The sequence below is a fragment of the Manis javanica genome, chromosome X, assembly GCF_040802235.1.
Source record: "Manis javanica isolate MJ-LG chromosome X, MJ_LKY, whole genome shotgun sequence".
NCBI lineage: Eukaryota > Metazoa > Chordata > Mammalia > Pholidota > Manidae > Manis > Manis javanica.
The window spans coordinates 136,617,861-136,633,853 of record NC_133174.1 but is presented as its reverse complement, the minus strand read 5'-3'; the positions used below and the strand labels follow the sequence as shown (position 1 = coordinate 136,633,853).

At 44.6% G+C, this 15,993-nt stretch overlaps 1 protein-coding gene across 1 annotated transcript in view; it reads left to right on the top strand.

Annotated features, from left to right (window-relative positions):
• LOC108383406 (uncharacterized) overlaps window positions 1-15,993 on the top strand; it is a 262,402-nt gene that overhangs the window by 86,052 nt on the left and 160,357 nt on the right. The window contains exon 3 of the mRNA XM_073227550.1: window positions 7,722-7,817. Coding sequence (XP_073083651.1) covers window positions 7,722-7,817 — 96 coding nt within the window. The remainder of the gene's footprint in view (window positions 1-7,721; window positions 7,818-15,993) is intronic.

Below are 15,993 nucleotides of genomic sequence, written 5' to 3'. Positions count from 1 at the left end.
ATCACTCTATCCCAGAGTCTATCACAATACCTGACATTTAGTAGATGCTTGAAAATTATTTTTTGATCATTAATGAATGGATTATTTTTACTATTCCTTGACACTGCAGCAAAAATAATAATTGTCGCTAATAATAGCTGCTATTTATTGAGGGTCTTCTATTCAGGTGCTGTATGTGCTTTATCTCATTTAATCGTCCAAACATCCCTGTAAGGTAGGCTGGATAATCTATATTTTACAGAGGAAGAAGACTGCTGATAGAATACAAGATGGGAGGGAGGATAGTAACTGTGACCATTTACTGAACGTGTTCTACTGAGTGCCAGTATTGTCTCAAGAGCTTTTTATGCTCTATCTCATTTAAACCTCCTAAAAAGCTATAAATAGGTGTTGTTGTTATTATTATTCTCATTTTGCAAATGGGAAAACTGAGTCATAGAGATTTTGAATGTCTTGTCCAAGGCCACACAGCTGATTAAAAGTGGCCCTGGGATTCCAACCCAGACAACGGGCTTCCAGGTGCAGGATCCTTTCCTGTATGCCCTAGTGTGAACTCAAGAAATGGAAATCAGGGGTGATGATTCCCAACTTTTTGGCTTGAGCTGTTGAGGAGATGTTGATGCCATTTACTGAGGTGAACAAGGCTGGGTCAGGAACAAATCTGGAGAAAGAAAAAGTCAAGTTTATTTTTGGCCATGCAAAATTTAAGATGCCTATGAGACATCCATGGGGAGATGGAAAGAGAGCAGTTGACTATGCATGTCTGTAGCTCAGAGAAGAGGTTTGGATTAGAGACACCAATTTGGAAAGCATGGGCATAGAGTTGGTATTTAAAGCCATAAGAATGGATGTGATCACGGCCCCTCACGTGTCTGTGCTATGCACAGATGTGTTGTAGATAAAGGCAGAGTGAAGAAAAGAGAGCACACACCCTAAATGTATGAATGAAGCTGCCCTTTGAGATGAGCATAGGCCCCAGCCTGCAGGTGACACTTGGGCTGCTTCCAAGCTGAGTTCGATACGGATCCTCTGTCAGCGTTGAACAAGTCCCCTTACTTCCAGCCATCTCTGGGATGCCTAGTTTGAATTATCTGTATTACATTTCCTGTCAGAAACCCAGAGGAAATTACTGATATTCACGAGTGCCAGTTTTAGGGAATCCCTCCAAATTTTTAAAGCTCCATCCCCCTATCATACCAGAGCTCCGGGAAGCTTCAGACCTGGTCTCTATCACTCAGTTTCCCAGTGGAGATTCTCTCACAAAACTACAGCTTAACATTATACATTTGGGTTTGCCCGAGGCACCACATAATAGATACCACATGTGGAATATTGGTACCTTTCTTGGGTAGAACTCCTGTTAAGTATACCATCCATTATGTTGTGCAAGTTCCCTTAAGCAAAGATCTAAGCAACAAATTTTTCTTAGGGTTCTGAAATAAGAAACAGGTTGTCTTTCTTGACAGACTAGTCTGCTTGCTTTTGGGAGCTGCTAATGACCCTCTAGGCCATCATCTGTCCATCTTTGCCTTGTCTTGCAGGAACCTCAGAGTCAAAGTGCTGCTCATTTTTAACTGTATCTCTTCATGTGGGTCAGGAGTCACAAACTGGGGCCCAAATATTGCCTATAGATGAATTATGTTCAGCTAGCCTTGTGTTTAAAAATAATCAAATGGCTTGTGTGTGTGTGTGTGTGTGTGTGTGTGTGTATAAATTCTTTGCGTCCTCTCCCAGTCATCTTAAATCTGGCCTGATTCACACATTTATGCTACTTGCCTGGCCCCCGTAGGCATCTGAGTTTGCAACCTCTGACCCAGATCTTCCCATATAATCACTGTTCTTCCCTTTGACTCTTTTTTTATTTGAGAGGGCATCTCTCATATTTATTGATCAAATGGTTATTAAGAACAATAAAATTCTGTATAGGGGACTCAATGCGCAGTCATTAATCAACTCCAAGCCTATTTCTCAACAGTCTCCAATCTTCTGAAGCATAACAAACAAGTTCTTACATGGTGAACAAGTTCTTACATAGTGAATAAGTTCTTACATGGTGAACAGTGCATTCCCTTTGACTCTTTATTATTACTTGACAATTCTATTTTTTCCTCTTGTTTAAACAATTTTGGTTTCATTGCATTGCTGCTAAAATTGTACTTAGGCTGTCTAAAATCCTCCTGGAGAAGTATGTGGGGTGTAAAGATATAAAAATATTGCTGCTACCTCACATGCATTTGTATTTCCAAGGCTAATTATTTAAGAGTGTCTGCTCCAATCATATTAGCAAGTGAAATTATGTCAGAATTCATATTAAGGCTCAGCCAGCAAGCACATTCAGAGCTCACAAAGTTGAGGTTGGCTGGAGATCAGATGGAAATCTTGGGGCCCAGTTGTTTAGGAGGATGACAGGAAGGTGAGGTGGAGGCAGTTTAGAGTAAAGGGCATAATACTTCTTAAGGATCCCATGTATGAAGCTTGAGGTTGAAGAGTAAGATTTATTAGCTAGAGTAAGACCCTTGTGCCTTCTGGAAAATGGTCAGTTGGTGAAAGTATCAACAGGCCCATGTCAAGGTGGGCCATCTCACCTTTTTCCCTTGGACCTTTTGTAACTGTTTTCACTGCTCAGCTGCATATCCAGTTTGGACCATTAGTCCCTCTTTTCCTCTCTGTTTTTGTATCTTGTCTTAAAGGGCAAGAAAACAGAGGGCTGCTGTCAAATTAGTGAACTTTGTGAAGTGGGTAGTAAATAGCCTCTGGATTAGGAGGCTAAAAGAAGGATTTAGAATGATTTGTGAGTCATTGATCTCTCCTCTTTCCAGTTACTGGGGATTGATCAGGGATTTATTTACAACTTGTGCCCCACCCGCTTCACATGTGCTTTTGAAGTGACCAGGTCTAAACAGTTCAGTGTTGGTAGGAACATTAGAGGTTACGTGGTCCGACCCATCCCTGATGTCTGAATATCTGGAAAGTTTTTCATCCAGTTTCTGTTTGAATGTCTCAAACAATAGAGAATTCACTACCTCATAAATCATGGGTTTTGTGGCTGTACATCTGTAAATGCTGAGTGTTTCTTACGTGAATCAAGATCTGTGTGAAATAGCAGAAAGAGCATTGGCGCTGGGACAGGACAGAACTGACGTCAAGATCCGGTCTCCCCTTATTTGACTCTTGGCAAGCCATCTTGTCTCTCCAAGCCTCAGTTCTACCAATTGTTAAAAAAAAAAAAAAATATATATATATATATATATATATACACACACACACACACACACACACACACACACACACACACACACACCTTGTTTTGCAGGTCTGACCCTATTTCCTGGCAGGATTAAGTGAGACCATCTTTGACAAGCGTGTGCCCATCATGTGGTCCGGGAAAGCAGCTCAGTGATTCTTGGCCTAACATGCTTTAAACGTAGCTTCAGCTCTTCCTTTGGGAGTCTGTTGACCACATATAATCTCTTCTCACGATGTCCTCACTAAAATAACTGAAAATACCAATTGTGCCCATCTGGAGCCATTGCCTCGCCAGCTAAAACTGTGGTCATCCTTGAAAGTCTTTCCCCTGCTCTACTTTGTCAGAGCAACCCAAGAAGTGCAGGGCCCAGCTGGGGTTCACATGCATCATGCAGAAAAGCCCACCCATTGGGCTCCTTGCAAGGGCCTGACCATTCAGCCTTCACCTTAGCAGCCCCAGCCCTGGCTTATGAGACACCCCCTCTAGGGAGCCCCCATTGCCTTGTTGAAAAGCTCTTGAATCCTATTATGGCCTGATAGCAAAGAAGATGGACTGGATCTCAAGGGATAGGCCACTTGCCAGCATGTCTTTAATTTTAATACTTAATTATCCTCTAGTGCCTCTTAACAGTCACCATCACTTTCTGCTAATTCCTTGATTATTCTGTGCAGGCAGCAGTGGAAGCCAATCTTCTTTGGAGTTCCCAATTTTCATATTCCTTAACTGTAATTAGCCTTTATCAGACTCCAGATACTTCTCATCAGAATCCAGTCTTTAAATTGCAGACCTACTAGAAAATGAGGGGCCTGGTTATAAGCAGCCCAGAATCTGGAGGCCCTGTGGAAACGAGCTATTTGCCAGTGGAAACTTGGCTGATTTTGCGCCAGTCAGCCCTTAAAATGGGCATGAGGCTGGTGGGAAGACCTGAGACTAGGGACTAGGCCATTTTCCTCTGTCCTCAGCCAATTGTGTAATCTTAGGTAAAAATTTCTCTGTGTATGCAAACAAAGATAACACCTGATGTACCTGCCAGGACGGTCTATAAAGGCAAAAATTAATTCATTGCTGAAGAAATGCTTTGAAAAGCATATATTCTGTATTTGTGCCACGCTTGCAGTACCATTAATAATCACCATCCTAGCATCTGATGGGCCACTTGTGAGTGTAACTAGAATCTTTGTGCATAAAAATGGGACCAGGAGCCATGAGGCTGGGGCCTTATGGTGTCAGCTGGTCTGGATGTGCCAGTGTTGCCATGAGCTGGGTTTCCAGGCATGGACTCCTTGGAAAGGGCCTGACCATCCAGCCTTCACTTTAGCAGGTCCGCCTCATGGCTGTGTTTGAGGTAGTGCTCTGGGCTCTAACCCTTCCTGTACGTGTCACCTTTAACCCCCCACTGGCCCCACTCAGGACAGAGACACTCCTACTGTGTCTGAGTCCAAGCTCTGGACATCTGCTTTCCACCGCCACGACCTCATTTCTTTGGTTGCTCAATCAGTGGCCAATACCTTTTCTCTGATTTCCTCATGTTCTGGCCCATCCTGCATCCAACACACCTCTGCAGCTTTGTGATACACCCAGAAACACCCAGAAGTAATGTTTAACCAGATGGCTGGGCACCCCTGGCCCAGTTGAGTTGACACAGCCATCAAAAGTCCACCTCTTGTCAGCTTGACAGCCATATGTGTCTCTGTAAACTATACTTAATCTTCAAATAAAGACAACAAGAAAGTCATAATTCCACCTAACATGCTACACCCTTAAACATACTAACCCCTTCCCCAGAAGAGGCGGGAAAGTCCTCGAGTGATGTTTACTTTTCTGCACAACCTGTTACTTAAATACTATGATGCCAAATTGTAACTGTGCTAACTTTGGCAATTCCAGAGCTTCCATGTGACACTTGTAAACCATGTAGTACTTTATACTCTATCAAGTGTTTTCACTTATGCTGTATCAAGTGTGAAATGACATCTGGTACTCTTCAGAACTAGTCAAACTACCAACTTATAGAGAAGGCTTTCAGTGATGCAGATGGCAAGTTCTCCTTGCCTTTGATAAGCCTGACGGATCCCATTCGAAGGTTCCTATAGGACCAGTAGATGCTGTACTGTAGATTCTGCAAAGCACAAGCCTGACATCCCTGGGGATGTTTGTCATGCCCAACTCAAATCAGACTGATGACAAATGGGATGGGTTTTCATGGCCAAGTCAGGGTTTCAGGAGGGCTTGTCTAGCTGTTCACAGATGGGGGGCTATACCAAGAAGACTACAACATGCACTTTTTCTTTTCTGAACTAACTCTGTTCCAATATCATCCGTGACTGATTTTGCTGTTGTCATGTTTTGTTTTTTTTGTCACAAACCTAGCTATTGTAGAATTCTATGAGGTCAAAAACCGGCAAGAGAATAAAACCTCAGGGAAACAGCCGGGCCACTAGCTCAGAGAATGGGCCACCATCACCTCTCACCTGAGGCTTGCAGTATCCTTTCCTTGAACAACAAAGCTGACAATGAGGGGTCTTCCTGCAGGTAGGGGACTGGCTGGTGTTACAAGGGGCTTTCTGGCCTGTAGCTATGTTGTCAGTCATTTACATCCAGGCGTAGAGGGCATTGGAGGGACCTAGCTACACATGGCTTGAGTCTCACAGCTTGGTCTTTAACACAGCTGCCATGGGTGGGGGGCATCATATTCCACACAGGTTCCCACTGGGAATGTGGTTTGTTTCCTAATCCAGAGTCTGGTTTGGGGCAGGTTATCCACTGGGGATGTCCATGCCTTGACGGAAGCGACTGAGGCTTGGGGTAGGTTCCCATGGCAGTGCTGTGGGCTCACGGAGCTTGTAAAGCAGCTCTGCGGTGGCAGCCCTTTGCCTCAGCCCAGCTATTCGTAAGCCGCAGAGGGGTTTTTAGGTCTCCAGATAACTGAGCATTCTTCATTGCTGAAAAGCAGTGCGTGTTCCGTGTTCTTCCCCAGAATCCATTATTTATGCAAAGCACAGCTCTTGGTCCAGCAGAGGGAACATTATCACACAATGAGATTTTTCTGTGGCTCCTTCATGACTGGTAGCATTACAGACCATTTCTTCTTTAGCCAGATTCAAACTCTAACTTAATTTGCACATTATCAAAAACCTTACAAAGCATACATCAGTTCAATTTTTAAAGTTCCTGTATGATATTTTGAGAGCAGCCAAATTCCCCTGCTCGTCTGGACTCTTTCCTGCCTCCTGCCACAGCTCGTGGCAGGCTAAATAACTGTGGAGAAAAAGCAGGTTTTCAGCTGTGGCTCAGATTACTCTGTCACCCTTCCTGCGTGGCAGACAGATCCCTGCTGACATGGAGAATGAAGACAAGAAAATTACTTCATTATAGTGTGTCCTGATCCATTACAAACATCGAGGAGTTGGGTCTGTCCATCTGCTGCTCTGCTCTGCCCCTGGACGTAGCTCTGGGTTATGAAAACAAACGTTGTGTTGCCTTAGTCTCTAGGAATTAGCAAGGGAGAGGCTTTTAAATCCCCAATCCGGGTTCTTCTGCGGTATATACCTGTTAGAGTCAATGTGTTCTAGCTGGACAGCCTTTAAAAATCATCTACTGTACCCCTTCATGTTCCCAAGGTCCAGAGAGGGCAAGTGGCTTGCTCAAGGTCACAGCAGAAGTTGAAAGTAGATCCCTAGCCAAGGGATCAAGTCTAGATCCCAAAGAATTTGTCAGGTCTCAAACATTATAGCCCCAAGTGATGGCAGTGATGTTTAGTTTACCAGTAAATGCTTCCCTTTGTTGTCTTCCAGCCCCCAGGGTCCCCAGACCCTGTAGAACTCCCCTCTTTGCTAATGGCTGACAGCTCTTAGGGTATAGGAGCTGGCATCCTGGGGAGTGCAGGTTTGCGCCAGTCATCCCCTGGCCATTATAGGTAGCCTCGAGCACCTTCTAAGCACTTTATACTTTTTTGCTCACTTAAATTTCACAACAACCCAATGAAGTAGGTGCCATTATTTTAATCAGGGCTTAGAGACGTGAAGAAGTTTATCAGAGTACCTGTTAGGTGATATATGGGATTAGAACCAGACAGTCCGGCTTCAGAGCCCACTTTTTTAACTACTAGGCTATACATGCCCACCATCCCTTACCTGAAACCCCAAGGGCCAGGTGCAGCTCAGAGATCTTAAAACTTCAAACTTTATAAATACATTACATATATAATATGTTACATAATCCTGGGGCAGCGCCCTATAATCAAGGAAATGATGTTTCTGCAGTGAAATGTATGAATTTTCACATTATGTAGGATAAATAAAAACTAAATCCCTCCTCCCTCCTGCCAGTTCAAGTCAGCTTTTGCCACAGTTAAGGAGCAATGTTCCACGCTTAGATCTCTTTGAAGTTTGGCAGTACAGACAGGCAACTGAGGATTTGTAATGCTGTTCGCCACATAGCCCTTACATTGCTCCTGTCCCATTTGTCCCTACAGCTGGCTGCCACATCAGGGCCACCATCACCTCTCACCTGGGGCTTGCAGTATCCTTTCCTTGGACAACAAAGCTGACAATGAGGGGTCTTCCTGCAGGTAGGGGACTGGCTGGTGTTACAAGGGGCTTTCTGGCCTGTAGCTATGTTGTCAGTCATTTACATCCAGGTTTTTCCAGGACCTGTGCTTGGCTTTTAGAGAATCCCTTTTCCTGTATTCCCGAGCATCAGTTGCCAAGCATGTGTTTCGTCACCAGACATAAGGAGACCATGAGCCACTATCTGATTCAGTTTGCTCTGGAGCCATTGAGGTGCATTCACCTCCTTCAAGTGAGATGGCTCTGTTCTGCAAGTGGCTACAGGACAAAGGAGGTTGGGCCCTATTCACCTGGCTTTGTGAGTCATCAAACACACAAAAGCCCCTGGCTCTGTGCAGGAGAAACCTTTCCGGAACTCAGCGCCCCTGAGCTGAGACGGGTGTGCGCCGCTCTGGGCTTAACAGCATGAGGGTGTGTTCCTTGAGGCGCCAGCTCTGGCCTTCTGCAGCTCAAAGTTTGACTCTCCTTGCCGAAGGTGTGAGTGGCATGGGTGAAAACGGCTGTTCACATGTGAACAGTACTGTCCAGAGCACAAAGACTATCCCTTCATGACTGCAAGGAATTCCCGCAGTGGCCCTGAGATGGGCTTAAGGCCCTGCAACCTCACTGCCACCTGGCTGGACAACTTTCGGGGGGCACTCAGGAATAGGATTCATAGAACCCAAAAATGAAACTGCCATAGCTAAATTCTTACGTTCTTTAGCATGTACACTAGTGGTTTATTGCTTAAATTATTTCCTAAAGACCTACTAATTTTAGGAAATTCAGTGTGTAGTTAGAAGGGTAGATGAAATAGTATGGATATTAAAAGATGACAAATCAAAAATATTATTATATAGAGATGATAAAGAACATAAACATCTGTAAACTAATGAAGAAAAAACGTGTGCAGGAATGCTTCTATTTTACTCAAGCCACAGTGAAAACTAATCACAAGTTAAGTGTAAAGTAGACAACCACAAAGAACAGTGTTTCTGAGCAGGCTGCCCATGAAAAAATATGAATCTATGATGAAGAAGTATACATAGAAATGTGACTTAACTGGTGAAGCAGATACAATATAAAGGTATTACAACATTTAAAGCATTTTTCTATACTCAAAAACAATAGTAGAGTTTAAATAAATGCAGGTTATTGTATATCAGTTATCTCCCAATTATAACACATGAAAAGAAAATTACAAAGATGGTTATCCAAAGAGGCTCTGTGGGCCTTGGTGAGAGGGGACCACAAGTAGGGGCAGTTAATGCATGACCCACTAGCCTTCAAGGCAGCCCAAGAGATCCTCACCCGTGAGCCACCCACCACTGACAAATGACATCTCCTGTAGCCCATGGCATTGTAACTCTCAGAAAATTTTTGTGAGGACATAGTAGTATGAGGCTGAAATCAGTGTTTTTCTAAGGTCCATATCCCATGACTTGTACATATTTGCAACTGAGTAGTAGCCAAACTAGGCCCTTCTCTTCTCCCTCTACCTAGGAAGTCCTGGAGGTGCTAAAGTCACCTTTCTGAGGTCCTGAGGCCAGCGCACATGGAACTGAGACATGCCTTTACTATCCTTTCCAGTTCCAGCCTCCTTACTGCAGCACCAGACATCCAGATTATGCATTTGCTTTCTCAACACTCTTTCACCTCTGTTAATTCTACTTCTAATGGAGTAATGGTCCTGTGATGGCATTATTATTCCCATGCTACAGATGGCGAAATGGAAGTCTGGAGGGGTTTAGGCAGTTGCCCAAGATCTGACCAGCCTATCTCTGATAGGAATGTTGGGCTAAAGCCCTTTGCCCGCTACCGTATTGCTTTGATTTCCAGTTTAGGACGTGTGTCTCTGATCTCCAAGGGCACACCAGGACTGTGACTGTCTCTTAGGGGTGTAAGCCTACCACAGTCTCTTCCTTGCATGCTGTCGATAGTCAAGAGGCGTTTTTCTTTTCTTCTTTTTCTTTTTGCTTGGGAGGAGAGTGGAAATGTTTCAATGCTTGCTCATTAAAGCCATTCATCTTTTACTTCATAAAATAACAAACCATCCCAACAAGGTTACATCTTTCTTGCCTTTAGGGTTAATCATGCAACTGGAACATTTTTAAAAATAATTTTTCCTGATCACTTTGCAGTAATGTTAGCCCTTCAAAATGTCTTCATTATCTCCTCAAGCTGACACCTCCAAATTTGCCATTTATACCATCCAGCTGTCATTTGCTTTTGATGAAATGACTTGACTACAAAAGTAAAAAAAAAAAAGGTTATTATGCATTTTGACTGAAAACAAAGAAATGGGTTCCTTTGGTGAGCAGAAATCTATTACTGATGCATTCATTCATTTGCGCTCCTCACCCCAGGGGGTTCACTGAGAACCCTGGGTTCTGTGCAGACTCCCTCTGCCTGCTAATGACTAGTCGCAGAAGTTTGAGCAGCTGAACCATGACAGAAAAGCCACAGTCCAGTCCGGGAGAGGAACCTCAGTTTCCTGCTCTCCTGTGGGAGTCAATTGTCATGTCTCCCCCACCCCTCGCTCTCTCGTGGAGTGGTGGTGCAGAAAGGGGTGCAAGAGCAGACTTTAGAATAAAACTGATTTGGGTCCAAATCCCTGCGCATCCATGTACTAATTGTGTGATCTGAAATGAGCCATCGAGTCTCTCCAAGCCTCAGTTTCCACATGAGTGTAAAGGGGTTAATACCGCTATTGATTTTATGGGGTTAAATGAGGTAAACTTGAGTGGAGAACTTGGCCCAGTGCCTGGTGCTAACGGTGGGTGCTCCAATTCGTGGTACGGTCAAAGTTGTGTTGAATTTGCATAGTCAGGCCTTCCGGCCAGTGGATAGGACTAAACTGTGTAGGCCTCTGCTCCGGTGATGTTAGGGCAAGTTGCCCTGCAGCAGTGTGAGATTACTGGGCCAAAGGGTGTGTGAGTTTTAAAGCCACATAGGACAGCCTTGTGCTTGGCCCATCTGCTAAGCAGAAAATGGTATCATATTGCCTTGGCGGATGTGTCTGTATTTGTGAGTGAAACTGAGCACATTTCCTTATGGCCACCTGATGACTGCCATTCCCTTGGCTGCTGGGGTTGTTCTCTGGGCTGGGCCGTGCTCAGATGACGCCCTCCAGGGCTAAGTGCTGGCGATGCAGGACACAGGTGGTCTCCTGGGCTTCGGGACCCCAAAGGCTTGAGAGAACCTTGGGGAGGCAAGGGAGAGTTTCAAACCACTCAGCTAAGAAGTCGCAGACATGAGCTGAATCCCCAGCTCTGCCATTTACTCACCGTGGGACTGTGGTCAAGTCACCCACACTTTCTTAACTAATCAAACCTTTCTGTTTGGGCAAGGACAAGAACAGGTTGGGAATTCTCATTTTGGAGTCCCACTCTACTTAGGGCTGTCAGATAAAAAATAAAATAAACAATGAATGATTTTTTAGTATAAATATGTTCAATGCAATATGCTTTATTTTTATCTTTTGCTCTATTTGGAAGTGTGAGCTCCAGTGTCAGTTCTGTATATACTTCTTACATCCTCGTATCAATCTCTCTGAGCCTGTCTCCTCCTCTGGGAATGGGACTGATAACATCAGCCCTGAAACCCTCACAGGGTTGTTGTGGGGATCAAATGGGATGATGCATATGACACTGTTTGACAAATTACAAAGTACTCTTCAAATATTAGATAGTAGTGTCATTATGCATATATGTCACTATGTATGTTTAGTGCATAAGTATGTCGAGCTGGCGTTATAGAGGGGCTCCTCAAGTGAGAACCCCTCTTCCTCTCTTTGCTCCCATCAGATAAATGCATTAGGAGGTGGCTGGGAAAGTGTGGATTGCACCTCAGGGACTGGTGTCAGCATGAGGCCCCCTTATCCTCTCCAACACAAACACAGCAATGTTTCATATTTTGCACTAAATAAGCACTTGGGTTTAAATATAACTCTTTCTGTTAAATCGATATTTAAAAAAAATGTCTGCATGGGGTAATTATTTTCCCAAAAGAGTACCAGGAATACATTGCAGCCTCCTTCCTGCTTAACAGTGTGTAGTAATAAAAGCTCTATCACCCTCAGAATGCTTATTACGGTGACAAATCACTAGGAGAAGGGGGAAATGATTTAGTATCTGTTCAATTCCATTTATTCAGATCCTGCACATTCCAAATCTGAGGCATGCAGCCCTGTCTGAGGGCAACTGGGAAGCAATGGTTTGGGGGAATGGTCCTGGGTCAGTTTTCCACCTGGATATCGTTTTCAAATTGTAGCCGAGCAATTAAATTTTTTATTACTGAAGTTCGATCGGCTCCCTCCCACCGCCACCTCTCCCCAAATAGCAATTCTCTTGTCTTCTCATCGCAGTGAGCCCTGCTATAACTTTAAGAGCATGAAAGCAAATGTGGGGGGGGGGGAGGTCAGCGTGGAGGGCACCCAGCAGGTTTGATGTGTCATTGGATAAATGATGGGATCACATCTGGAACAGTTTGGTGAATAAATAAAATGCGAAACCTCATATATCACTGCCCACCTTCCAATCTGTAAGGGAAAGAGCAAATAAATTCTCTAATGACCTTGTAAAGCACATAAAAGATATTGAATAAACTCTAGAAATTTTGTGGCTGAAAGTGTCCAGATTAAACAATGAATTTAAGAGTGGGAAAATGCTTGAAATATAGGATGAGTCTCCCTCATAAAGTGCTGTTTTATTTTATGTGTTATTTATTAGCCCACACTTACACAGCTCTGAATAATGTAATTTAGATTTTAACTCGGTGTTATAGAAACACTCTTCCTTCAGATATGTTCCCAGAGGAGATTTTTATTTACACCTAGGGAAGGCTGTTCTTGATATTTATGGCTTTGCCTGCCACGAGACACTGCCATCTACATTAATGATTCTGCCATCATTAATTTATGCATATTTCCAGTGCCATTAACTTTAGGAAATCGTTGGGACAACATGGGTACAGGAAATTCCATCTGCCAAATATTAATCAGAACTGAGGTGTAGCCCTTAGGGGGGTCTCCTCAGGACAGGTTTGGAAGTGACGTGTCTTGGCTCTGTCAAGGATCCATCACACACACCATTTACCGAAAGGGGTCATCTATGTGCATTTCATATTAAACAGCAATTGGTGAGCAGGTGGTGTCCTGGCCCCCGCCTCAGGAGATCTGGATTCTGCTCTCAGTTATGCCCCTAACTTTCTGTGTGACCGCAGCCAAGCCTATTCTCTCCCTGCCTCAACTTCCTTATCTGCAAAATAAATGAAGGTGGGCCTGTGTGCCGACCAAGGGCCCTCTAAACTCGGGCATTTCTCGATTCTCTGATTTGTCTGGTTGTGCAGCCAACAGCTGTCTAGCCAACAGTTAAGTCTGGTCACAATATTGAGAGACACGCGCACATGAAGCCCTTTTCCAATTCCTTTGGTGGCCCTGAAAGGACAGAGGATATTGTTTGAGCCAAATCTAGGGCCTTGGCATCATTTTTAAATATCACATGTTCCCAGGCAGCTCTGTAGGTAGAGCCAGCAATGTACAGCACTGGTCACCTTTCAATCAATGCGGTACATTTGTTAATGCAGGCGGTCTTGCTCTGGAGGGTCAGACTGAACTTTGCATGTGTTGGACCAGTGTAGTCTCATTCCAGGTCTGAGGACATGGAGACCCCGCTGCCCTCCCTGTCTCCTTCCCCAGCCAATGCCTTGAGGCCTCTTCTCTTGCAGGAAGTGTGCTGGTTGAGGCTGACCCCCCTCAGAAGCCTGGCTCAGACTCTCAGAGGAGAGCATGACTTGCTCTCTTACGTCTCTCACTCTGTTTCTCCCTGTTCCACTAGGATGGTGGATCTAGGGGGAAGCTGCTGACTTCCAGGTCTCCTTGGTTATTGTTGAAGGATCTGGTAATGTGATAATGAGGCCATGGTCATGGCTCTAAGTGGCCTTCTCTTCTGCATGTCTTGCACACATCTGCAAATACTCAGGGAAGGATGTCATTAGGCAGTGGTTTCCCCAGATGACAGATGGCCAGCTAACTCCTCCCATAATTAAGCCAGCAGTTGAGTATTTACAGGTGCATTCTGGACATCTCTAGCATCAGGCTGCTGTGGGAACCAGTTACACTCAGAGAGGGTTTGGCAGGGACCTCTAAACAATATGTCCTTTGATTGCTCTGTTGCTCATTTTCTGTGCTCCAAGTGGGAAATTCTTAGCCTCCTGTTTAGTTGACTTTTTTAGTTGTCCCTATGAGGTCCCAGTGATTGTCCTAGGAGTCTTGGAATGGGACTGTACACTCTTTTGCTGGTTGGTGGAATTGTTTCCAAGGAGGATGGGTCAGCTCTCTGCCTTCTGAAAGGTTTTATAGCTGGGGCAAGATTTCTCCTTGTCCCTCCGCATTCATTGGCTCAGTAAGATTCTTCATCTGTGTTCAGTTCAGAAGGTGAGAAGAGGTAAAGCTGAAATCCAGTCATGAGAAGAAGTGATTTCTGGGTCTACTTTTGGGCCTATCAGAGACATGCCATTTGGGGATTTAGAAGGGAATCTCATTCTTTGGTGAGAGAGGACTATTGTTACTCTCCTGTCACCTTGCACAGTCTTTGGCGTGCAAATAAACTGGAACTGTTGGCAGTGTGAAGAGCCTTGGTGAGAGAAGATTGAGTCTAAGCACTGCCTGTGTTTCTGGCTGCCTGTGTGACCTCATGTCCTCGTCCATCTAAAGTGAAGATAATACTACCTCTCAGACAGAGTTGCGGAGATTCATTGAGATGATGTTTGTGAAGGGTTGTGTAAACTGTGCAGTACTGTCCCCATACCTTCCCCTGTAATGTGAGGCTACTCCCTCACATTACAGGGACTCTTGCTATATCCTGATCTTGTGGGCATTTCTCTCATCTGAAAATTATAGTGTTTCCTCCTGTGGACATCCCAATACAGTTGCATGCATGGGAATCCACATGTTGAGTTAATGCATGAACAAGGCATTATTTCTTGGATTAAAAATAAGTAGTTGAACACAAGTGGAGAGAATGCACATTATTCACAGTCTTAAGCTCATCCCAGGACAGTGCCCCGTGCGTGGCATTTCTCCCAGTGGTACCAATTGCAATATGCATAGACCTGGCAAAGGGAAGGGAAGGGGTGGTAGGGACAGGGTGATGGTGCAGGTAAGAAATGTTTTTCAAGTATCTGAGTTAGGTGTATTCCCTCCCCCACATACAGTGTCCAGGGTCGGTGGAAAGGTTTTAAAGGGCGTGGCTTGATGTGTACTTGAGGGGTTATTTTGATGTCACGATCTTTGCACAAGTCCAGGACCAGGCATTTCTCCCTAGAATGAAGAACCAGGCTTGCTTTGTCCTTGCCCACTGAGGGGCACAACTCAGTCTGCATTGTGTAGCAAACAGCCTGTGGGGTTACTAAGATGAGACTAAACTCTGGGCTGAGGTTTGGTGTTGACTAATGACGTGATTCCAGTTCCTTCTACATAGCTGCTGCTCCTTTCTTAAGCCATGGCCCGAGCGCCTTGCTATTTCAGAATACCTCTGAATTGTACTGCTCTGCTCCCGAGTTTGCGTTGAACTGTTCACCCCTGGAGGTCAGCCTTGTCTGGTGTGAGAGTGGGGCTGTTTGTTGTGCGGCAGGAGGTCTAACCTGGATGGTGCCCTGGCCCCCTTGGTGGTGTGCTGAAGCCTGTAGGTCCATATCAGGAAAGAGTTTTTAAGTGAGTAAAAACACAAAAGATTACAAAGGGAACCAATAATATTGAAATATGAAAAGAACAAATTGGTGATACAGTAGCATATCTACTTCTTTATCAAGGAGTTGTGAACCACTACTGAAATTTTAGAATAGTGAGTATAAATGACATTTGAAGATACCAACAACTCTAATGTGATCTGCGAATAGCTCTGATTTCCCTTGGTAGCATGTCACAAGTCCTGCTAATACTATTATGGCTTATTTTCCGTGTTCATTAATTAGAGGAAAATCTAAATTCGACTTAGAAGTTGGTGAGATGAACAGTGTAACTTTGCTCCACTCTAGGTTCCCAGTTCACAGGACACGAAACCCTGCTAGAGGAGGACCAGCCCTGGGCCAGGTGGCAGGAGCCCAGGCTGCTAGTCGCCTCCTCTCCCTCTTCGGAGCAGTGTGACCTTGGGGAGGAAGGCTGGTTTCCTCGGCAGGGTCCCTCCTGGACGTGCCTAT